General features: G+C 44.0%; 1 protein-coding gene across 5 annotated transcripts in view; it reads right to left on the bottom strand.

Annotated features, from left to right (window-relative positions):
- LOC141046814 (cohesin subunit SA-2-like) overlaps nucleotides 1-26,088 on the bottom strand; it is a 195,255-nt gene that overhangs the window by 48,942 nt on the left and 120,225 nt on the right. For all 5 annotated transcript variants that reach the window (XR_012219668.1, XM_073541431.1, XM_073541430.1 and 2 more), the window contains 5 exons: nucleotides 25,923-26,028; nucleotides 25,003-25,120; nucleotides 14,905-15,008; nucleotides 12,412-12,504; nucleotides 11,664-11,753 (listed from right to left, as the gene is read on the bottom strand). Coding sequence is in view for 4 of the 5 variants with exons in the window: in XM_073541431.1 (XP_073397532.1) it covers nucleotides 11,664-11,753; nucleotides 12,412-12,504; nucleotides 14,905-15,008; nucleotides 25,003-25,120; nucleotides 25,923-26,028 (511 nt within the window). In the remaining variant the exon portion in view is untranslated. The remainder of the gene's footprint in view (nucleotides 1-11,663; nucleotides 11,754-12,411; nucleotides 12,505-14,904; nucleotides 15,009-25,002; nucleotides 25,121-25,922; nucleotides 26,029-26,088) is intronic.

Here is a 26,088-nt window from a genome sequence, read left to right on the forward strand (position 1 = left end):
ACCTGCCAGTGGACAGGGGGAAAAGGCCGTCCCAGATGAACAAGGGGGGAGGTCAGCCACTACTTGAAGGACTCCCTGGTCTGAATGGAGGGGAGGAAGAGGTGATCCAGCGAAGAGATGGACCTGTCCCACTGAAGGAGGATGTTCCTCTGCAGTATCCTGGAACGAAACAGGGCAAAGGGTATCGCCTCTGAAGCTGCCACCATTCTTCCCAGGACTCTCATGGCAGCGCAAAAGGATAGAAACCGGAATTTCAACAGAGAGCGAATTCCCTGCTGGAGGGTAATCCACTTTCTTTCTGGGAGAAAGACCCCTGAGCGGCGGGTGTCGATTACCATTCCTAAGAATTCTAGGCATTGTGTTGGCATTAGGTGGGATTTCTCCCTGTTTATGATCCAACCAAACCGGGAGAGTGTGTTTAAAACTACCGCTAGATTTTCCTGGGCCTGAGCGAAGGAGGGCGCCTTGACGAGAATATCGTCGAGATATGGTACCAATATTATCCCTCTGACCCTTAATATAGCTACCATCGCTGCTATAATCTTTGTAAAAATTCTGGGGGCTGTTGCCAGCCCAAATGGCAGGGCCACAAACTGGAAATGCTGCTTTGGACAGCAAAACGTAGAAACCTCTGATGTCCCTGAAAAATGGGGACGAGTAGGTAGGCGTCCCAGATATCTATGGAACATAGGAATTCCTGATCCTCCATAGACATAATTACCGACCGAATCGATTCCATCCTGAAATGGCGTAAGCGGACCCATCTGTTTAGCCTTTTGAGGTCTAGTATGGGACGAACTGAGCCATCCTTTTTTGGTATCACAAACAGGTTTGAGTAAAAGCTGGTAAAACGTTCCTGCTCGGGAAAGGGGACGATTACTCCTGCGTTGAGGAGAGAGTCGATTGCCGTAAAAAAACCTTAGCAGAGTCTTTTGGTGGCTGTGACAGAAAGAAGGGATCTCACGGAAGCGCGATGAAGTCTATCTTGCATCCTGTTGATACTGCCTCCTTTACCCAGATATCCTCTACTGAATTCTGCCAGACATCTCTGAAGAGGAGAAGGCGGCCTCCTAGTCTGGGAGAGGTACTGGGAAGGGAGTTGGACTCCCTGCTGGTGTCAGGCTGAAGTGGCTCTGCCCGGCCCTGACCTGGTAGCTCCGCTGTTGGAACTGCAGGAATGCCATGACGGGGTGGCCCGAAATAATACCTTCCTCCTATCTCTCGGTGCTTGCGACCTCTGTGAGCCCTGAGCATAAGTGCCTGTCACTGGGGTACGGCGAAAGGGCTGAAAGGCCTGAGCCCTACGTTTGAAAACATATCGACGAGGTTTGGCCTGAGGGAGAAGGGAGCTTGTACCCCCCGTTGCATCCTTAATGATTTGATCTAACCTTGACCCAAAGAGCCGGGTGCCCTGAAACGGCAGATTGGTCAGTGATTTCTTTGAGGACAAATCAGCCTGCTAAGCCTTTAGCCAGACCGTCCGCCGGACGGCTACCATGTTACTGGATGCTTGAGCTGTGCATGACACACCATCCAGGGCTGCTGATACCATATACCTCCCGGCATGAGAGATTTGATCTGCAAACTCCGCCAGTTCCGCTGGTGGTGCCCAGGCCAATATGCCCTGTCTAAGCTGTTTGGACCATTCTGTAACCGACTTAGCTACCCAGGCTGAGGCGAAGGCTGGACACAATGTAGCGGCTGCTGCCTCAAAGCCGGATTTTGCCAGGGATTCTATCCTCCTATCATTGGGATCTTTTAGGGCTGCCCCACTGACGAGTGGGAGGACTGTATTGGTAGCAAGTCTGGACATTGGTGGGTCCACCGAAGGGGAGGCGGTCCTGTTGGCGGTGAGATCTGGAGGAAAGGGATATAGAATCCCAAAACAATTCCCTCTCTGAAAACGCCTGGTTGGGTTTTCCTTTTCCCTGGCCAACACTTCCTCAAAATCCTTGTGGGAGGTGAAGACGCTAGAGGGGGACTTAAATGAAAAAACCTGATCATTAGGTTTTGATGTGGTGTCCCCAATGTTAAAAGTCTAATTGACTGCGGCAAAGAGGCCCTGAACCATATCCTTGACCTGGGACTGTTCTGGCCCGTACTCAGAACCCTCCTCTGAGTGTGTCTCTGATAATGCCTCGCCTGATTCCGGGGATGAGGAACGGGAGGAGGCAGATGGCCATACGAATTCTGGCGGTGAGATGGAGTGAGAAGGGGACCTGGGTTGGTGGTCCTGTCTAAACCTTTTACAGCCTCTAGAAGGCCCAAAAGGAGGCTCCTTTGGTGCTCCTGTGTCCACTGGAGTCTGAAGTGGCAATCTGTTAAGCACCGTTACCAAGGTCTGTGATACCTTGGTAAGGTCAGCCACGCACTTAGATAAGGAAGAGGCCCATTCTGGACACTCGCTGTCTCCCGTGGCGATGGATGGCCCCTGGGCGGCAAGCAAGGTGGCTTCCTCCTGCTCCAGGGGTAATGTGGGAGCTCTGACCGGCAAAGCGGGGGGCTACACCTGCTCTCTAGTGTGGGTGACACCGTAGGTCTGCTGCAATCTGAGCAGAGTGGTGAGGACTGACCTGAAGGAAGCCTGACATTGCATTTGGTACATACAAAATATTTGACCAAGGTCACTGAAGCGGATGAGGAGCGGGACTGCTCTCCCTTGGGCATACTGACAGGTTTTACCTGGTGACGACCGTCGGGTAGAGAGCGGAGTGAGGGAGCAACCTGTAGTGCAGTACTCACATACCCATGACCTGTGTCCCCGCCGCAGCTGCCGCCCAAAGGCTGGTGAGAGTGAGAGAGCGAGGTGAACAGCCCTGCCGCTGCCTAGAAGCTTTATGAAATCCCCGCCCGGAAGTGTTGGGCAGGGCCCTGCTCTGGCCTCCTGGAGCATCAAGATGGCGCTGCTACAGGAAGAGGAAGCCGGAGGAGGAGCCTGCCGGGAGCCGGAATCTGGTGTCGGCCGTGCTGGGCTCCTGCTGGAGCCCAGGGCCATAACGCTGCCACGGGAGGAGGCTGGAACCGCGCTGCACCGCATGCTTGAAAGTAAGTGTTGGCTCTTAAACTAAGTATAGAGCCATGGGCTGCAAGCCCGAGTGCTGATTACAGCGGTCACAATCAGCCAGGGCGGCTGGTAAGCTGATCATACAACACTGCAGCCTCTTACCTCCAGTTCACCCCGTAACAGGGGTCGGTTTACCTGGATGAAAAGATTGCTGTCCCAAACCTTTTCTGCAGGGCGTCTCTCTCGATCATCAGGCTCTGGTGGGCGAGTGATAGGAGACGAAGGTCAGGACCAGGAGCTGTCACCTGAACACGAGTCCTGTGTTAGGGGATAGGGTCCTGCCAGCGGGATTCATGAGGATACGGGGTGGCAGTACACGCCGTACTCATAATCCCGGTGTGGGAATACAGATGTAGCATATCTACTCTGTATCCCTCCATGGTTACCTGAAAAGGAACGACGCACATTGAGGTAGGCATGGGTCTGCGAGAGACCTCTGTCCACCTCCTGCTGACACTAAGCAAAACTGATTGTCCTACAGCCGGTCAGAGGGGTGTATACTGCGGAGGCGGAGTTAACATTTTTTTCATGCATAGTGTTAACCTCCTAGTGACAGCAGCACACACCCACGGTTCCTGTGTCCCCCAATGAGACGAAAGAGAAAAAAACATTTTCCAATTTTCCATAGTCATAGAAAGAACATTGAAACAGTTTGTATATGGATATACAGAAGAAAAGACCCAACTATACCCCTCCATCTTTCTTTTCAGAACAGAATGTATTATACGTTACATTTTCACTGTCCTCCAACCCCTAACATAGATTCAGAACCATCTTACTAGATTTATATGGAATCTGGTACCTTGTATTGTAAATGTAGTTAGAATCATAGAATCATAGAATCGTAGAGTTGGAAGGGACCTCCTGGGCCATCTGGTCCAACCCCCTGCTCAAAGCAGGATTCGCTAAATCATCCCAGTCAGATGTCTGTCCAGCCTCTGTTTGAAGACTTCCATTGAAGGAGAACTCACCACTTCTCGTGGCAGCCTGTTCCACTCATTGATCACTCTAACTGTCAAAAAGTTTTTTCTAATATCTAATCTGTGTCTCCTCCCATTCAGTTTCATCCCATTGCTTCTAGTCTTTCCTTGTGCAAATGAGAATAAAGTTGATCCTTCTACAATGTGACAGCCCTTTAGATATTTGTAGACAGCTATTAAGTCTCCTCTCAGTCTTCTCTTTTGCAAACTAAACATTCCCAAATCCTGCAACCTTTCCTCATAAGACAGGGTTTGCAGACCGGTCACCATTCTGGTCGCTCTTTTCTGAACTTGCTCCAGTTTGTTGATGTCTTTTTTAAAATGTGGTGCCCAAAACTGGACACAATATTCCAGATGAGGTCTGACCAAAGATAAGTAGAGGGAAATAATGACTTCACGTGATCTAGACTGTATGCTTCTGTTAATACATCCTAGAATTGCATTTGCCTTTTTTGCTGCTGCATCACACTGTTGACTCATATTCAGTCTGTGATCTATTAGTATACCCAAGTCTTTTTCACATGTGCTGTCACTTAGCCCTATTCCTCCCATTCTATATATGCTTTTTCCATTTTTATTGCCCAGATGTAGTACTTTGCATTTCTCCCTGTTAAAAACCATTCTGTTAGTTGCTGCCCACTTCTCCAGTTTATTTAAATCTTTTTGAATCCTCTCTCTCTCTTCTCTAGTATTAGCTATCCCTCCTAGCTTTGTGTCATCAGCAAATTTAATCAGTTTACCCTCAATTCCTTCATCTAAATCGTTGATAAAGATGTTGAACAATACAGGGCCCAGGACAGAGCCCTGTGGTACCCCACTTGAGACATTCTTCCAACTGGATGTGCAGCCATTTACGACCACTCTTTGGGTCCGATCACTAAGCCAGTTATGAATCCACCTAACAGTTGCCTTGTCCATTCCATACTTAATCATTTTTTCAATAAGGATTGTATGAGAGACTTTGTCAAATGCTTTGCTGAAGTCAAGATATACTATATCTACAGCATTTCCTTGATCCACCCAATAAGTGATACCGTCATAGAAGGAAATTAAGTTAGTCTGACATGACTTATTAGTTACAAACCCATGCTGACTCTGTTTAATCACTTCATTCTTATCCAGGTATTGACATACATGTTGTTTAATAATTTGTTCAAAGATCTTTCCTGGTATAGAAGTCAGACTCACCGGCCTATAGTTACCTGGGTCCACCTTCTTCCCCTTTTTGAAGATAGGAACAACATTTGCTCTTCTCCAGTCTTCTGGCACTTCTCCTGTTCTCCAAGAATTTTCAAAGATTATAGAGAGGGGTTCAAAAATTTCTTCTGCTATCTCCTTCAGTACTCTGGGGTGTAATTCATCTGGACCTGGAGACTTGAATTCATTTAGGCTAGCTAAGTGTTTCCTCACTATCTTTCTGTTTATAGATATCCTGGATTCTTCTATTCCCTTAATAGGACAGTGAATAACAGTTGATGTTACATTTCCTTTCTGAGAGAAAACAGATGCAAAATAGGAATTTAAAAGTTCAGCCTTCTCAACATCCTGTCTTACCATTTCATCATTTTCATCCTGTAAAAATCCTATGGCATCTTTGACTTTTCTTTTACTTTTGACATATCCCCAAAATCCTTTATTATTGCTTTTGACATCTCTTGCAAGCCTCAATTCATTTTCAGCTTTAGCTAATCTGATTTGTGCCCTGCAGGTTCTGCAGACAGCATTATATTCTTCTTTAGATATGCCTCCCTCTTTCCATTTTATAAACATTTTTTTCTTCCTTTTTAGCATGTGCTTAAGTTCTGTGTTCATCCATCCTGGTTTCCTTAACTGCTTCCTATTCTTCCCTCTTTTCGGAATTGTTAACAACTGTGCTTTGAGAATTTCATTTTTCAAGATTTCCCATCCTTCCTGGACATTTTTGTCTTTAAGGATATCCAGCCATTGGATCCCTCCAATTCTCTTTCTGAATCCCTTAAAATCTGCCTTTCTGAAATCTAACCTTGAAGTCTGAGTCTTCACAGGTCTTCCGCCTCTAGTTATCCAAAATTCTAAAATAGCATGGTCGCTACCTCCTAGGGTCCCAGCCACTTTTACCTCCTCAACCATTTCCTCCCTGTTTATAAGGATTAGATCCAAAGTAGCAGTTCCCCTTGTTTTCTCCCTTACCTTTTGGAAGATAAAGTTGTCAGCAAGAGAGGATAAGAATTTCCTTGACCTGTTAGTTTTGCCTGAGAGAGGTTCCCAACAAATGTCTGGATAGTTGAAATCTCCCATGACAACTATGTCATATTTTTTGGAGAACTTGGCCATTTGATGCATAAAGAGTTCATCCATAGCTTCAGCTTGCACAGGCGGCCTGTAGTAAATGCCTACAATGGTGTCCTTTCCATTGTTCTGTCCTTGTATTCTTACCCAAACAGTTTCCACAGAACTCCCAGTCTCTGAAGCTTCAATCTCTGTGCAGATATACGCGTTTCTAACATACAATGCGACACCCCCTCCTCGTTTATCAAGTCTGTTTCTTGCAAATAAGTTGTATCCTTCTAGTCTTGTATTCCAATCATGTGTATTGTCCCACCAAGTTTCAGTGATTCCAATGACATCATATTTCTTTTCCTGTGTTAGTAGTTCCAATTCTCCTTGTTTGTTGCCCATGCTTTGTGCATTAGTATAGAAACATTTTAGTTTGTGATTGGTTTCTCTTTCTCCAATATTTTTATTAATTAGATTCTTTCGTCTTTGTTCTTCCTTTCCACTTCTAATAGCAGAGTTCTCAATAGCATTTGTCAGGTGTATGGCTTTTTCTGGTCTTTTGCTTCCCTTCCCATGTTGTTCTAGTTTAAAGCTCTCCTTACAAGTGTAGCAAGGCGACTTCCAAATACATGCTTTCCAGTCTTCGTAAGGTGCACCCCATCTCTAGCAAGTAGTCCATCGTATAAGTAGTTCACTCCGTGATCCAGAAATCCAAATCGTTGCTGACGGCACCATCGACGTAGCCAGTTGTTCACCTGCAGAATCTTATTCCACCTCCTTGTTCCATGGCCATCCACTGGGAGGATGGAAGAGAAGACCACCTGCGCTCCCAGTTCTTTCACTTTCTTGCCTAAGTCTTCAAAGTCTCTGCAGATGGTTTCCAGGTCGTTTCTTGCAGTGTCATTTGTCCCCACATGTAGTAGCAGGAATGGGTAGTCATCTGTAGGTCTGAAGAGTCCTGATATCCTGTCAGACACATCTTTAATTTTTGCACCTGGAAGACAGCACATTTCTCTTGAAGTTATATCCGGTCTGCAGATAGCGGCCTCAGTTCCTCTCAACAGGGAATCCCCCATGACCACCACTCTCCGTTTCTTCTTCACAACATTTTTCTTTCTCCATCCAGGAGGACTCTGAAGGCGTACAAGGTTGCTGCTTGTTGGCAAAGTCTTATCCTGATGTATTTCTTCATTGTTTTCCTGCGTGAGAGCCTGGTACTGGTTTCTGAGCAGTATGGGTGCTGACTGCCTCCTGATCCTCCTGCTTCTCTGGGTCACATGTCTCCATTCCTCTGTTTCTTCAGGTGCACTTCGAATTTCTTCTCTTTCTGTAACATGAAGAGATAATTCTGCTCTGTCCAAGAACTCTTCACCTTCCTTAATGATCTTCAACGTAGCTAACCTCTCTTCGAGATTTTGCAACTTTTCCTCCAACAGGGACACAAGCTTGCATTTGTGGCATGTGAAGTTTGGCTTTTCCACTGGTAAGTCTGTGAACATGTAGCAAGAAATGCAGCTCACCAAATGGCTCCTGGCCTCTTCCATCTTGAGATTTCTTAAAAACGATGAAAGATGAGCCCAAATTCGCGCGCCTATAGTTAAAATTCTACATCCATCATTCTATCCCTAAGTAACTGTGCCAAGGGTAGTAGCGAAGTGTCTAACCGTGGACCTCCATAACGTTTTCCTATTTACGCGTAGCATATATATATATATATATATATATATATATATATATATATATATATATATATATACACATACATATACACACATATATATATACATACACACACACACGTATATATGTGTGTGTATATATATATATATATATATATATATATATATACACACACACACACACACACACCGCATATACTCGTGTATAAGCGGAGTTTTTCAGCACATTTCAGCTGAAAACAACCCCCCACGGCTTATACACAAGTCAATGGTCCCAGAAAGCCGGCGGGGAGGGGGAGTGGCGGAGCAAGCGGGTCACAGAAGCAGTAGTCGGCGGCTGTGGCTAAAGCCTGTGCCGCTGCTGTAACAGTGCACAGTGCCAGCCACAGCCACCAGATTCCAACATACATGCTACTCACCTTCCGCACAAACTCGCTAGCACTGCATCTTGATCGTTCCGGCACCAACAGCTCTTCTGGCTGAGTGATCACGTGGTCCCGCTCATTAAGGAAATTAATATGCATGTCTCTCCACTCCCATGGGTGTGGAGTGCATATTCAATACCACATGATCACTCGGCTGGAAGAGCTGCTGGCGACGAAACGAACGAAATGTAGGTAAATAGGATGTTTTGTTTTTGTGTTTTTTTTTTTAACAGGAATCATGCATACAAGGATAGGGGATAATTAGCCATACATACGAGGAAAGGGCATAAGGAGCCATGCATACCCGGACAGTGACGGGGGGAGCCATGCATACAATGACAAGGACGGGGGAGCCATGCATACAATGACAGGGACGGGGGAGCCATGTTCACAATGACAGGGACGGGGGAGCCATGCATATAATATAATGACAGGGATGGGGAAGCCATGTATACAATGACAGGGAAGGGGGAGCCATGCATACCAGGATGGGGATGAAGGGACAATGCATACCCGGCTTATACTCGAGTCAATAAGCTTACCCAGTTTTTTGTGGCAAATATATATATTTATATACACATACGAGTACACAGCCCAACACCGTGCAGTCCTCCAAAGAAATACCACCCCACACCATTACTGACCCACTGCCAAACCGGTCATGCTGAAGGATGTTGCAGGCAGCAGATCGCTCTCCACGGTGTCTCCAGACTCTGTCACATGCGCTCAGTGTGAACCTGCTTTCATCTGTGAAGAGCATAGGGCGCCAGTGGCGAATTTGTCAATCGTGGTGTTCAGTGGCAAATGCCAAGCGTCCTGCATGGTGCTGGGCTCAGACTATCCTCATGGAGTCGGTTTCTAACAGTTTGTGCAGACACATGCACATTTGTGACCTGCTGGAGGTCATTTTGCAGGGCTCTGGCAGTGCTCCTCCTGTTCCTCCTTGGACAAAGGCGGAGGTAGCGGTCCTGCTGCTGGGTTGTTGCCCTCCTATGGCCCCCTCCACGTCTCCTGGTGTACTGGCCTGTCTCCTGGTAGCGCCTCCAGCCTCTGGACACTACGATGACAGATACGGCAAACCTTTCCAGCCTCTTGACACTACGATGACAGACACAGCAAACCTTCTTGCCACAGCTTGCATTGATGTGCCATCCTGGATGAGCTGAACTACCTGAGCCACTTGTGTGGGTTGTAGAGACTGTCTCATGCTACCACGAGTGTGAAAGCACAACCAACATTCAAAAGTGACCAAAACATCAGCCAGAAAGCATTGGCACTGAGATGTGGTCTGTGGTCCCCACCTGCAGAACCACTCCTTTATTGAGTGTGTCTTGATAATTGCCAATAATTTCCATCTGTTGTCTATTCCATTTGCACAACAGCATGTGAAATTGATTGTCAATCAGTGTTGCTTCCTAAAGGTACTGTCACACTTAGCGATGTACCAGCGATCCCGACCAGCGATATGACGCGGTCAGGATCGCTGGTACATCGCTAAGTGGTCGCTAGTGAGCTGCCACATAGGCAGATCTCACTAGCGACATCGCTGGGGACGGGGATCGCTACTTACCTGTCACACCAGGCGATCCTGCGTCCTCCCGCCCGGCTCCACGCGTCGCTCGTCCTCACAGCAGGAAGCGCCACAGGAAGCTGACGACGAGAAACAGTCCTGAACGTTCTCGCGCGATCAGCGATAAGCAGCGGGGGAGCCGGTCGCTGGTAAGTATCAGACACAGAGATATCGCTAGCAATATCGCTATAACGTCACTAGTTATAGCGATATTGCTAGCGAAATCTCTTAGTGTGACATGCCCTTAAGTGGACAGTTTGATTTACTTGGAGTTATATTCTGTTGTTTAAGTGTTCCCTTTATTTTTTTGAGCAGTGTGTATATATATTTCTCCTTTCTCTGATTATTGAATTCATTTTATTTTGAAATTCAATCGAGGAGGTAAATTTTGAATCCATTTAGAAGTAATACATTCTGTGTCTTGGTAAAAGATTCTTGATATTAGCTATCTGTACTGTATCAAAATCCAGGGAACGCTGGACTACATCGGGTCTGTGTGGGAACATTTTTTTTTAATAAACTGGTGAACAAGGGGCAGTTTCTTGGTCTTTTTTCTCTCTTGGCATGATTTTCACGATTCCATTTCTGGATTTCTTCGGATTCGATGGCCTACAGCAGATTCCCAGAACTACGTCGGACTTGCATGTTTTTGTTTTTTCCTTAACAAAATTGGTGAATCAGGGAAAGTGTGTGCGTGGGGGGATGTTTTTTTTCAAGTAAACAGTTTTTTGCAGTGTGTCTAGTTTTATTTTTGATTACTGGGTTATTGATGGGGGTGTCTTATAGACACCTCTCCTTTATTAACCCCAGGGCTTGATGTCAGCTGTGATTTTTGACAAATAACATCTGACATCAACCCCAACTACCATTACGTCGATTGCCAATGCATCAGGGCAATCGGGACTAGTGAGACAAAGCGCCAGAATTGGACCATCTAATGTGATGCTTCACTTCTGGAGCAGCTGTGGGTAGACACCATGCTATTTATTTTATTTACTTATTAGCTTAATACATGTACAGTAAACTACACACGCAAATACTAATTATTTCACAGATATCTATCTAGCTATCTATCTACCGCACCTACCCCTTATCTATCCATCTATCTCTGCACAACTTTAACATTTAAACATCTGTCTTTTCTATTTTGCATTCTATTCTGATACGTGTCACACAAACGGCACATAGATGTCACGCCTTATGTCCTTCCTATGTATGTCTGTGGGATGCTTTGTCATCAGTGGTGACGGAAAAAATTGGACATGTCTACATGTAGGTCACACGGTCACGGATATGTGTGCAGCCCCATAGATTATAATGGGTGTGCGTCTCTGGTACGTGTGAAAACTGTCACCGCACATACTGGAGACACTAATGTGTGAAGGGGGCCTAACACATGACAGAAGCAGCCTGACAAACTGTTAGTATATTACATTATTTTTTAGGTTTAGCTGAGATGTCATTTGTGACTTAGCAATTCTTTGTCTCAGTTATTTGCATTTGAAGGAATAGATCATAGTCACAAAACAGTATTGGAAGTAATGTTACATTGCCTCAGGAGTGCACATGTATTATAAAATATATGCTAACATTACAACTAGAATTCTGTAACTACAAATCTACGCCAGCTTGTCACAGAGGGTGAAGTGGGCAGTTGGTAAGCAGACTGGTGAGAAATTTATTACTTACTTTTTCCATAGGGGCCTTAAAATACATATCTTTATCAAAATATTGTGGGATTTGCAAAAGATTTATCACTTTATCAGGATTTGTTGAGAACTGTATAAAAAAAAATAATGAAACAAATGAATGATGGCAGTAGGGAAATAACACAAATCATAGAGATAATTTATCATTTCACTGCTAGGGTCACACCAGCGTATATTCTCTCATCCGATCAGCGTTTGATCAGAGTGTGAGCATAGTGTGATCCTTTTCTCTGGGATTTGATCCCATGCTGTACTGTCTGTATACTCTTTTTCTTTCTCTCCCCCTGGATCTGTGATATGATAAAACCATGTACACAGCAGGGACACATTTATAAGATTATCTCACCACAGGAACATTTGTTTTAAAATAAACACATTCAAATGTGGAAATTATTATTCAAAGATTAAAATGATTGATTCAAATTAACTTTGTTTGTGGGAAAATTCCTTAAAGCTCCTCATGCCCCTTTCTCGGTAAGCCAGACTCCTTTTCAGCTAAGGACGCACTCCCTTTTTGGCCAAAGCACAAAAAGTGTCTTAACACACATAATAAATGTGTTGGGATCTTAAAAGACAGAGTTTTTTAAGCAAATTATACCAGAATTCTGCTGCATGATAAATCTCCTCCAAAATATCTATTTTCTTACAGAGATCACAGATTTGAAAAATGGAATAGGAGTGATTAAAAAATAAGAATACAAAAAGGGACTGATCATGTCTTGTGTTACCTTAGCCAACATCAAAGGAAGGGTTTCTGCAAAGTGTTGAGTAATTCTTTCCTTGTCTTCCAGTTGTGCTTTCTTCTCTTTGGCAGGCAGGACCTTACATAAAACAGCAGTGGTGTGAATTCAGACTACAGCATGCCAGTAACACTAGAGCATCACTAATATGAAGTTACTTTTGACTGTTGTGTTTAAAAATGTTCAATTGTAAAGTGCTGCGGAATATGTTGGCACTATATAAATAAAGTTATTATTATTATTATGTATTCAGTGTAACGCAGTATAGGAGTAGGAACATGATGCCACTGATAAAGTATAATGTTGCATAGTTTATGAGAGAATATGCCCTATATATAGGCTTATAGCTAAGGTCCAGCGGCTGCTCGTATTCTGGGATATCACAGGGAATATACTGAATACTGACTATACAGCACAAGAAGCAGCAACAGCTAAGGCCTGTTTCACACTTCCGTTTTTTCAAATCCGTCAAAATCCGTTGGTTTCCGTAAAAAAACGGATCCGCCATTTTTTTGCAGGATCCGTTTTTTTTGTCCCATAGACTTCCATTAGTGGTTACCGCGGATCCGTCAAAAAAACGGATCTGTTTTTTAAAAACGGATCCGTTTGCATCAGTTTCCGTCAAAAAAACGGAAACGGATCCGTTTGGCGGACACAAAAACGGAAGTGTGAAACAGGCCTTAGAGTGACGCTGCATATATTCCACACTGGTTCCTGCCAATATCTATACCATTGTGTGAAAAAGTGATTGCCTCCTTCCTTATTTCCTATTCTTTTGCATGTTTGCCAACATTTTTTCACACAACTGTATTTACGAGAATGGAGAGAATCATGTTAGGCGGGCTGCACTGGGAAAAATGAGGAGCCTTGGAGGGCAGTCCACGTTTGGTATTAATAAAATTCTTATCTGAAGCTCCAGGGGTCCTCATTTCTCGCAGAGCAGCCCGCCTAACATGATTCTCTCCATTTTGGTGAATACACATCTGGAAGGTATGTCCTCCAGCAACGGGGCAGCGGCAGCCGATATTCACACTTAAGGCTATGTGCACACGGTGCGGATTCCGCTGCGTTTCCGCAGCGGTTTTGGCCCTGCGGAAACACAGCAGTTCCGCAGACCAAGTACAGTACAATGAAACCCTATGGGTTTTCAAAAACGCTGCGTTTTTTTCCGCGCGGTTTTGCTGCGGCTTACAAACCGCAGCATGTCAATTGTTTGGGCGGTTTCCGCAGCGGTTTCACACCTTTAACATAGTAGAGGTGTGAAACCGCAGACCAAACCGCAGGTCACTTTACCTGCGGTTCCGCGCGGAAAAAAACGCAGGTGAATCTGCAGCCTATGCACATAGCCTAAGCCCCCTTCACACATAGCGAGATCGCTAGCGATCTCGCTAAAGCATCACCGATTTTGTGCCGCAACAGCGATATCGGTAGCGATCTCGCTACATGTGACACTTACCTCCGACCCGGCTCCCCTCTGGATATCGCTGATCGCGCGAGAACGGGATGGTCCATTTCTCGCCGTCTGCTTCCTGCTGGAGCCGACGAGCGACTCCATGGACGCGGGCGGAAGACGTCACCCTCGCTGCGTGTGACAGGTAAGTAACGACCGCCAACCACTGCGGCATCGCTGGTGAGATGGCAGCTCACTAGCGACCATTTAGCGATGCACCAGCGATCCTGACCAGGTCGTATCGTTGTCGGGATCGCTGGTGCATCGATAAATGTAACGGGACCTATAAACAGGGGTTTTGCCTTCACACAACACCACCAGGTGAGTGCAACCACCCCTTCAATAGGGTTCTTTTAAAACAGTACTGCCCTATTGTGTGCACTTTTGCTCCTCTCTAGGGTTTTCAACTACTACAGTTAGTTACATATATATTTGGACAGAGACAACATTTTTCTAAGTTTGGTTCTAGACATTACCACAATGAATTTTAAACAAAACAGACAGAAAGGCCCACAAACAAACAGCAACTGAAAACCACTGCAGTGAAGGCCTGGCAGAGCATCAAAAAGGAGGAAACACAGTGTCTGGTGATGTCCATGAGTTCAAAACTTCAGGCACTCATTGCCAACAAAGGGTTTTCACCCAAGTACTAGAAATGAACATTTTATTTACAATTATTTAATCTGTCCAATTACTTTTGGTCCCTTTAAAAACAGGGTGGCACATGTTAAGGAGCTGAAACTCCTAAACCATTCATCCAATTTTAATGTGGATACCCTCAAATGAAAGCTGAAAGTCTGAACTTCAACTGCATCTGAATTGTTTTGTTTAAAATTCATTGTGGTAATGTCTAGAACCAAAATTAGAAAAATGTTGTCTCTGTCCAAATATATATGGACTTAAATGTATACATCAGTACACGTACAACCAGTATACTTTATAACATAGAGTATACAAATTGTAAGTGTCTATTAGAATAGTTCAATAAAAGTCATTCCCTCTTGGAAACATAAAGAAAGCATGAAACGCACCTTCTTGGCTGCCCCTCTACCCACAGGAGGATGACCTTCAACTGCTTGTCGAACAGTTGCCAACATGAGTTCCACAAGCAAATTTTCTTGCATTGCACTCAAACCTACAAGTCAATGAAACCACTGTTAGAATGACAAAAAAATATCAATGCTAGATCTGTAGAGATCGACCTCCAATGATCTCCCTTTTATGATTAAGAGGTCAAAAAAGTTTATTTCGGCACAACTGCTTTTAACCCCTTCACCCCCAAGGGTGGTTTGCACGTTCATGACCGGGCCAATTTTTACAATTCTGACCACTGTACCTTTATGAGGTCATAACTCTGGAACGCTTCCATGGATCCCGGTGATTCTGACATTGTTTTCTCGTGACATATTGTACTTCATGTTAGTGGTAAAATTTCATTCAAATAACTTGCGTTTATTTGTGAAAAAAATGGAAATTTGGCAAAAATGTTGAAAATGTTGCAATTTTCCAACTTTGAATTTTTATGCCCTTAAATCACAGAGATACGGCACACAAAAAACTTGATAAGTAACATTTCCCACATGTTTACTTTACATCAGCACAATTTTGGAACCAAAATTTTTTTTTGTTAGGAAGTTATAAGGGTTAAAAGTTGACCAGCGATTTCTCATTTTTACAACACCATTTTATTTTTAGGACCACATCACATTTGAAGCCACTTTGAGGGGTCTATATGATAGAAAATACCCAAAAGTGACACCATTCTAAAAACTGAACCCCTTAAGGTGCTCAAAACCACATTCAAGAAGTTTATTAACCCATTAGGTGCGTCACAGGAATTTTTTTGAATATTTAAAAAGAAATGAACATCTAACTTTTTTTCACAAAAAAAATACTTCAGGTTCAATTTTTTTTATTTTACCAAGGGTAACAGGAGAAATTGGACTGCAAAAGTTATTGTGCAATTTGTCCTGAGTACGCTGATACCTGATTTGTGGGGGGGAACGACTGTTTCGGAGCATGGCAGAGCTCAGAATGGAAGGAGCGCCGTTTGACTTTTTCAATGCAAAATTGGCTGGAATTCAGATCGGACGCCATGTCACGTTTGGAGAGTCCCTGATGTACCTAAACAGTGGAAACCCCCTACAAGTGACCCCATTTTGGAAACTAGACCCCCCAAGAAACTTATCTAGATATGTGGTGAGAACTTTGAACCCACAAGGGCTTTACAGAAGTTTATAACGTACAGCGGTACAATTAAAAAATCATATTTTTTCCACAAAAATGATCTTTTCACCCCAATTTTTATTTTCCCAAGGGTAACAGGACCCTAAAAGTTATTGTGCAATTTGTCCTGAGTATGCTGATACCCCACATGTGGGGGTAAACCACTACTTGGGCGCATGGCAGAGCTCGGAAGGGAAGCAGCACCATTTGACGTTTTTGGCTGGAATTGAGATCGGACATCATGTCGCGATTGGAAAACCCCTGATGTACCAAAACAGTGGAAACCCCCCACAAATGACACCATTTTGGAAACTAGACCCCCTAAGGAACTTATCTAGATGTGTGGTGAGAACTTTGAACCCCCAAGGGCTTCACAGAAGTTTATAACATAAAGCCGTACAATTAAAAAATCATATTTTTTCCACAAAAATGATCTTTTCACCCTCAATTCTTATTTTTCCAAGGGTAACAGCACCCTAAAAGTTATTGTGCAATTTGTCCTGAGTACGCTGATACCCCACATGTGGGGGTAAACCACTATTTGGGTGCATGGCAGAGCTCGGAAGGGAAGCAGCGCCATTTGACGTTTTTGGCTGGAATTGAGATCGGACACCATGTCGCGATTGGAAAACCCCTGATGTACCTAAACAGTGGAAACCCCCCACAAATGACACCATTTTGGAAACTAGAGCCCATAAGGAACTTATCTAGATGTGTGGTGAGAACTTTGAACCCCCAAGGGCTTCACAGAAGTTTATAACATAAAGCCGTACAATTAAAAAATCATATTTTTTCCACAAAAATGATCTTTTCACCCTCAATTCTTATTTTTCCAAGGGTAACAGCACCCTAAAAGTTATTGTGCAATTTGTCCTGAGTACGCTGATACCCCACATGTGGGGGTAAACCACTATTTGGGCGCATGGCAGAGCTCGGAAGGGAAGCAGCGCCATTTGACGTTTTTGGCTGGAATTGAGATCGGACACCATGTCGCGATTGGAAAACCCCTGATGTACCTAAACAGTGGAAACCCCCCACAAATGACACCATTTTGTAAACTAGACCCCCCAAGGAATTTATCTAGATGTGTGGTGAGCACTTTGAACCCCCCAGTGCTTCACAGAAGTTTATAACGCCCGGGCGTGAAAATAAAAGATTCGTATTTTTTCCACAAACATGATCTTTTAGTCACCATTTTTTTATTTTCCCAAGGGTAACAGGAGAAATTGAACCCCAAAAGTTGTTGTCCAATTTGTCCTGAGTACGCTGACACCCCATATGTGGGAGAAAACTACTGTATGGACACACGTCAGGGCTCGGAAGGGAAGTAGTGACGTTTTGGAATGCAGATATTGATGGAATGGTCTGCGGGTGTCATGTTGCCTTTGGAGAGCCCCTAATGTACCTAAACAGTGGAAACCCCCCACAAATGACCCCATTTTGGAAACTAGACCCCCTAAGGAACTTATCTAGATGTGAGGTGAGCACTTTGAACCCCCAAGGGCTTCACAGAAGTTTATAATGCCCGGGCATGAAAATAAAAAAATCGTATTTTTTCCACAAACATGATCAATTAGTCCCCAATTTTTTCATTTTCCCAAGGGTAACAGGAGAAATTGGACCCCAAAAGTTGTTGTCCAATTTGTCATGAGTACGCTGACACCCCATATGTGGGAGAAAACTACTGTATGGACACACGTCGGGGCTCGGAAGGGAAGCAGTGACGTTTTGGAATGCAGACTTTGATGGAATGGTCTGCGGGTGTCATGTGCGTTTGGGGAGCCCCTGATGTACCTAAACTATTGAAACTCCCCACAAGTGACGCCATTTTGGACACTAGACCCCCTCACGGAACTTATCTAGATGTGTGGTGAGCACTTTGAACCCCCAAGTGCTTCACAGAAGTTTATAACGCTCGGACGTGAAAATAAAAAAATCATTTTTTTCCACAAAAATGATATTTTTGCCCCCAAATTTTTATTTTCCTAAGGGTAACAGGAGAAATTGGACCCCAAAAATTGTTTTGCAATTTGTCCTGAGTAGGCTGATACCCTACATGTGGGGGTAAAACACTGTTTGGGCGCATGGCAGAGCTTGGAAGGGAAGGAGCACCATATGACTTTTTCAACTCAGAATTGGCTGAAATTGAGATCAGACGCTATGTTGCATTTGGAGAGCCCCTGATGTGCCCAAACAGTGGAAACCCCCAATTCTAACTCCAACCCGAACCCCAACACACCCCTAACCCTAATCTCAGCCCTAACCCTAACCCTAGCCCTAACCCAAGCCCTAACCCTAGCCCTAACCCTAGCCCTAACCCTAGCCCTAACCCTAGCCCTAATGGAAAAATGGAAATAAATACATTTTTTTTAATTTTATTATTTTTCCCTAACTAAGGGGGTGATAATGGGGGGTTTGATTTACTATTTATGGCGGTTTTTATATTTGGCAGCTGTCGCACGCTAAAAGACGCTTTTTATTGTAAAAATAGTTTTTGCATCACCACATATTGAGAGCTATAATTTTTCCGTATTTTGACCCACCGAGTCATGTGAGGTCTTATTTTTTGCGAGACGAGTTGACGTTTTTATCGGTACCATTTTCGGGCACGTGACATTTTTTGATCGCTTTTTATTCCGATTTTTGGGACGCAGAATGAACAAAAACCAGCGTTTCATGAATTTCTTTTGGGGGGGTGCGTTTACACCGTTCCGCGTGCGGTAAAATTGATAAAGCGGTTTTATTCTTTGGGTCAGTACGGTTACAGCGATACCTCACTTAGGTCGTTTTTTTATGTTTTGTCGGTTTTATGCAATGAAAACTATTTTATATAAAAAATAATTATTTTTGCATCGCTTTATTCTGCGAGCTATAACTTTTTTATTTTTTCGCTGATGATGCTGTGTGGCAGCTCGATTTTTGCGGGACAAGATGACGTTTTCAGCAGTTCCATGGATATTTATATGCGTCTTTTTGATCGCGCGTTATTACACTTTTTGTTTGGCGGTATGATAATAAATCATTATTTTCTGCTTCGTTTTTTATTTTTATTTTTTAAGAGGTTCGCTAAAGGGGTTAACTAATGGGACAGTTTTATAGGGCAGGTCGTTACGGACGCGGCGATACCTAATATGTGTACTTTTATTGTTTGTTTTTTTTATTATTTTCAAAAAATGAATTTATTGGGGAATATTTTTTTTTTTTTTTACTAATTTATTTGGCGATTTTTTTAAATTTATTTTTACATTTTTTTTTTATTTTTTTTTTACTTTATTACATAGTCCCAGGTGGGACATCACTGTCCTGTGACAGATCGCTGATCTGTCACATCACAGATCACTGTGACAGATCAGCGATCTGTCACAGGCAGTGCCGAAGGCTTCCTCATGCCTGCGCTTTGCAGGCACTGAGGAAGCCAGCTTCCTCAGGTCCCCGAAGGCCCCCCGTCGCCTTCTTGGATTCGGGGGCCTGGAGGATAGGAGCCCCCCGCAGCAGCGCTGCACATTGCGCTGCCGTGGGGAGCTCAGGGAAGCACGGAGGGAGCCCCCTCCCTGCCGATGCTTCCCTTTAACTCCCGGTACACCGCGATCATGTTTGATCGCGGTGTGCAAGGGGTTAACGTGTCGGGGGCGGTCCGTGACCGCCCCTGACACATTGTGCCGGGTGTCAGCTGTGATAATCAGCTGACACCCGGCCGCGATCAGCGGCGCTCACCACGTGGGCGCCGCTGATCGCGGTAGACGTACTATCCCGTCCACGGTCATACGGGCCCGGGTACCGTGGACGGGATAGTACGTCGGATGTCAGGAAGGGGTTAAAGAAGCACTCCTCTTATCAAAGATTTTATCCTCTTAATATAATGTAATCATCATATTATATAGCACTGTGTACTTACAATTGCTCATTTTTCCCTTCTACCCAGCTAATTTTTCTGTTTTTCCATTAGGTCTATAACATCACGTGATTAAAAGGTGACTACATTACAGACCAAAAGTTTGGACACACGTTCTCATTCAAAGAGTTTTCTTTATTTTCATGACTATGAAAATTGTAGATTCACTCTGAAGGCATCAAAACTATGAATTAACACATGTGGAATTACTGTATATAATTAACAAAAAAGTGTGAAAGAACTGAAAATATGTCTTATATTCTAGGTTCTTCAAAGTAGCCACCTTTTGCTTTGATTACTGCTTTGCACACTCTTGGCATTCTCTTGATGAGCTTCAAGAGGTAGTCACCGGAAATAGTCTTCCAACAGTCTTGAAGGAGTTCCCAGAGATGCTTAGCAGCAGTAATCAAAGCAAAAGGTGGCTACTTTGAAGAACCTAGAATATAAGACATACAGTATTTTCAGTTGTTTCACACTTTTTTGTTAATTATATAATTCCACATGTGTTAATTCATAGTTTTGATGCCTTCAGAGTGAATCTACAATTTTCATATTCATGAAAATAAAGAAAACTCTTTGAATGAGAAGGTGTGTCCAAACTTTTGGTCTGTACTGTAGGTGAATCCTTCTAAGCTCTATGTAGAAACAGGAAGTCTCTTTTACTGCTTGAGTTATCCCCCTCTTCAACTCTTGACCCAGCTGCTCCACTGCTCCCCCCCAGCCAGGGACTTTACAGTGAGTAAGGGTACCGTTACACTAAGCAACGCACCAGCGATCCCGACAATGATACGACCTGGTAAGGATCGCTGGTGCGTCGCTACATGATCACTACATGGCCGTCAAACAGGCAGACTTACCCAATGACGCAGCAACGATCCAGCGATCCGTATAACGACCTCGGCGGTCGTTGGAACCTTGTCACACAGCAGCAATTCTGACTACTCCCGCCTGCGTACATGATTTCTCAGTCTCTAATGAGGTCGCTCGTCGGTGTCAAACACAGTGATGCGCGCTGGCCAGCAGGACACCAGCGATCAAAAAATGGCCCAGGACATTCAAGCACGATCAGCGACATTGCAGCGGGGGCCTGGTCGCTGCTACGTGTTACACGTAGCGAGATCGCTGGCGTGTCACAAAATCGGTGACGCTTCAGCAATCTCGCTATCGATCTCGCTATGTGAGACAGGGCCTTAAGATTGTAGTTCTAATGATTACTCAAGCAGGGAAAAGCTCTGTTTCTGCTGAAAGTAGTTTAGCTGAAGATTAAAGAGGTTTTCCTACGATGATAAAGCTATACCTTACTGACTCAGTGACTTGTCACAACAAATAAATGAAAGGGGCTGCATAGTTTGTGTCATGATCCAAGGTGGATCTGACAAGTAAATGGACAAAGTGAACTTTTTTTCCTTTGGCTTGGTGCCAAAGTGGGTTGATTGCCCCCGGTGGCCATTAGAATTATTACACGTGGTGTCGTTCATTCTAAGTTGCCCCGGTGGTGGGTAGCGATAGTGCACTTTAGTTTCTTTGGTTTAATGTGCACTTAATTACAAAGCAGGTGTGAGGCTCTATAAAAGAGTGTCAGGTGTGTTTGATCACTGTTGGTGATATTGTGAGTTAGTCATTCTCAAGGAAGCCTGGGTGAAAGAAGGAGCTGAATGAGAGTCCTGGGCAGCCCAGCCAGAGGGGTTGAGTCAGCTATGGAGTCTGCATGGAGGGCTGGCATGGCGTGGTGGAGTCGCAGTTTATGGTGTCAGCAGGAGGTGCTTGCATGGCTTGGTGGAGTGGTGACGATGGTGAGAGTTGCACTCAGCATGCTGGACTTGGTTGCTGAAAACTGGACTCAAGCATGCTGGACTTTTTGGCAGAAGCTGGACTCATCTTTGGGACTCTGTTTACTGGGCAGCTGCAACTGGTGGTGGACTCTGCTCCAAGGCGGCACTATGGTGATGGATCCGGTTATGGTGATGGATCTGGGTGGAGAAGATGCACGCAGGTGGTGGGCTCTGTTGCTAGGAGCGTACGCAACAGAGCAAAGCTAAGTGGTGTTCCCCCTGTATTGTCATTTTCCCTTGTGTGTGTTTAGTGCAGTGATGGGATTAGTTTCCGCACTGACCAATTCCCTAGTGAGGGTTTAGGGTCAGGGCGAGTTAGGGTTTTAAGGTTCCTGTGCGTCGCCCGGTGCGGAACCGGCATAGGGAACGTTAGGAGTGCAGGGACACTGGCTCAGGGGAGTACAGGAGGTCTCCACGTCCCTATTCCCTATCGCAGGGCCCACCATTGTTAATGTTACCCAGGTTCCCCTTTTTTATTTAAATTCGCCTTACTGGAGGCGGGGTTTCCAGACTATTGTATAAATACGTGTAATACCTAAATTCGCCAGTTGGAGGCAGTGTATCCAGCTGCACGTCTTATTATTTAAATTCGCCCAACTGGAGGCGGTGTATCCAGGGTCACGTGTGTCATATGGGTTCGCCTTGCGGTACTCGCTGCGTCCAGACACACATGACCGTGACAGTTTGTAAATCTAGGAGAAAAGAAGGTCCAGCGATCATCTTTAAAGATAACACATCTGAATCCTTTATTTCAAAAGGTTAACATCCATTTTGATGTATAGAAACTATAGAACCATTTTACAATATCAGTTCAAAACACATAGGCTCATAATGTTAGTCTTTTCTATTTGGACGTTTTTTATTTTCTATTGCTTTTTTCCTAACCATAGAACTATGTTGTGGCATTAATTAGCCAGCTAGGATCCACTGCCATGCACAGTCTTCTTGGAAGGTGAGCTGGCAAATGTTTCCTGTTTTCCTACAGAGTGATGGGAATTACAGAGCACAGCAGTCACTTCTGATGTTTTTCCTCCACAACCATGCGACTGAGCCAAAGCTGAGCTGACCAGTGGAGGTATGACCATTGGGATCTGCACTGATCGTCAGGTTCCTTAACGTGAGCTTGTCATGATGAAAGTGGTATCTGCTCTGCAGTCAGGATGTTATAGAGCAGGAGGAGCTGATCAGATTTCTATACATTTTGTGGAAAAAGTTTCAGAACATCTTGCACTTTATTCACTGAAATTCCTGGCGTTTGTATACATATGAAGCAAGTGAGTGATGCTATTCTGTGATTGACAGTCTCCACTGTTGTGAGTTCATTTTCTGGTCCACCAGTTGTGAGTTCTCCTGCCAGGCTCCCTCTGGTGGTAACTCTGCTGCCAGACTTCTGCTGGGGTTCACTATAGTGGGGTGGCTTTTATAATTGGTGACCTCTCTTAATCCTCTCCATGCAGATCTAGTATCTTTTGATGAGAACCTTTCCTCCAGAATCTTTGCATACTCGTGTTTGGCTAACTTGATCTCTTTAGATAGCGAGTTCCTAAGTTTCTTGAATTCAGTAATATCGCCTGCTTTATAAGCCTCCTCTTTTCTCTTACGGATCAACCTGACTTTATTTGTAAACCACGGCTTGTTGTTTCCCCGAAAGTGGACAGATTTGGATGGAATAAACGTGTCTTCACAAAAACGGATATATGAGGACACTGCATCAACCCATTCATCCAGACCCGAGCATGTTTCCTGGAATACCTCCCAGTCCGTGCATTCAAAGCATGCTTGCAGTTGCAATTTTGCCTCCTCAGACCATGTCTTCTTTGTATAAACTGTAGGTTTGGATGTTTTCAACCTTTGCCTGTAGGCTGGAATTAAATGAATTAGACAATGATCTGAAAAGCCCACTGCTGCTCTCCTCACTGCCCTGTAGGCCCCTTTTAAGACAGTATAGCAGTGATCAAGCGTATTGTTCTCTCTCGTGAAGCAGTTTATATGTTGAGTAAATTTGGGGAGATCCAGGTTGAGTTTTCCTTTGTTAAAGTCCCCCATTACGATCACAAATGCTTCAGGAGATCCTTTCTCCCATTCTGATATTTTGCAAGCTAATTCACCAATAGCAGCTTTAACAGATGCTTGAGGGGGAATATATACTGCAACCAGAACCATAGATGAAAACTCTCTTGGAGCGTAAAATGGTCTACAATTGAGTGCAAGGTACTCTAGATCTGGAGAGCAACCTTTTCCCAGTATGTTAACATCACAGCACCAGCTAGTGTTGATGTAGAGACATACCCCACCCCCCCTTTGTTTACCTGAAGCTACACAATCACGGTCAGCTCTGTAGATAACAAAACCAGGTAGATCCAGACTACAATCAGGGATGGTGTCATTCAACCAGGTCTCAGTAAAACAAAGAGCAGCTGAATTGGCCATATCAGATCTCATGTTACAAAGTAAGTTCAGTTCCTCCATTTTGTTAGATAAGGAACGGACATTAGCCAAGTGGAGTGAAGGAAGAGCTGTTCTGAACCCTCTCCTCCGAAGGCGTGCCAGGACTCCTCCTCTACTACCTCTCTTGCAGTACACCTCCACAGGTTTCACAGAAGTAATGGATTTTATGTACTCAATTGTTGAATTGTTGAATATGTAGTTCTCCGGCTGTGACGAAGCGTCTAGGATCATCGTAGGTACGCTCCACGGCTGCTGCTAGTTGTGTGGTTAGGATCAGGGATCTGCAATCTGCATAGTTACCAACCTCTCTGGTTTTCTGTGACTTAGCTTGTTTTGTTTTTTTTCTCCTCGGTGACCCATTCATAACACTCCACTGTATGACTGTGCATGCAGAAAGAGCTGTCAATCAGTGAGTAGGACTGCCCACTGGACTCATACATACATACAGCAGGGATTTCAATGAATAAAATACAAGTTATACTACATCTTTTCCCACAAAACTATATACAGTATCTTCTGCTCAGCTTCCTCTTCTCTATACCATGATGTCCACAGATCTGATTGTATGTACAATATATACAACGTGACAGGGTCCCTGTGATTCCACAGTAAAATCAGCATATGTTACAAGTACTGCAGGTGTCACCCTTTGCATTGCCATACATTATCAGTTTTAATCATTTATTTCAATAGCATTGAAATCCTATTATTGTTTGGCTGTATGAGCTCACCAAGTCTCTTTTCAGAGGAGTCTTGAAGAAGGATGAATGTCATACATTTCCAGTCTTTTAAACATCCAGGTGTACAATCCCAGAGGCTGTCAACAAGGTACGTCACATGGTCATGTAGCTAGGAGAATAGAAGGATTGCCATATAAAAGTAAATGATCAGTCGCTGGACTTAAAAGTTGTGTCAGCTGCTGATAACATGATGCAATGGAGTGAAAAAGTTATTTCAACACAAAAAAAAAATTCTCCTTTTTAAAGGGAATCTGACCGCAGGTTTTTGCTATGTAATTTCATATCAGCAATAAGTGGGGACAGAGACCCTGATACCGGTGATGTATCAATTAGTTTACTAAGTGCAGCAATTGTGATAGAGTCACAGATTTCTCTGCTGCAGATCTAGTATATTGAGCTGTGTATAACTCACCCACACCACAGCTTTCTGTGTACATCGTATGATGACAGAGAGCTGCTGGTCAGTGCTGAGGGAGTAGTTGGATTAGGAGTCACAAGGCAAGTTGTCTGCTACAGATAATCTCCTGCTGATAAAACAATGATTGTACCGAAACAGCAAAACACAGCCTAGTGAATTACACATTTCTGGAATTGGGCTCTCTTCCCCTATATTATGGTACTCTCAGATTACATAACAAAAACCTCCTGACAGGCTCCCTTTAAAGGTAAACTGAACTTTATACTACCCGCAAAGATCAAGGATTAGCACAGCTCCTTTCTATTGCATTTCTTGCTATAATGTTTATGTAAATGACCACAAATTTGAAAATTTGGTAGCTCTACTCTACGTCTTGGCTTAAATAGGTTAACTTGTTATAGTATGTTTTCATATTTCTACTGACATGAATACAAGTTTTTGTATATGTATTCCTCCTTCTCATCACTATCCACTATCGTTATCATCATCATACCTTGCTTTCAAGGAAGAAGTCTAAGAGCTTCATTAATTGGCCTATTTTGTGCTCTGAGTTTTCAGTCTTCTGTGCATTCATTTCTTCTGTCATTGGGCCTAGATGTCTATGGATGATATATGAAATGTACAGCATTAGAGGAAATGCTAAACGGTATCGTACAGGA

This window comes from Dendrobates tinctorius, unplaced genomic scaffold (genome assembly GCF_039654945.1).
Source record: "Dendrobates tinctorius isolate UK_male_01 unplaced genomic scaffold, ASM3965494v1 ptg000121l, whole genome shotgun sequence".
Taxonomy (NCBI): Eukaryota; Metazoa; Chordata; class Amphibia; order Anura; family Dendrobatidae; genus Dendrobates; species Dendrobates tinctorius.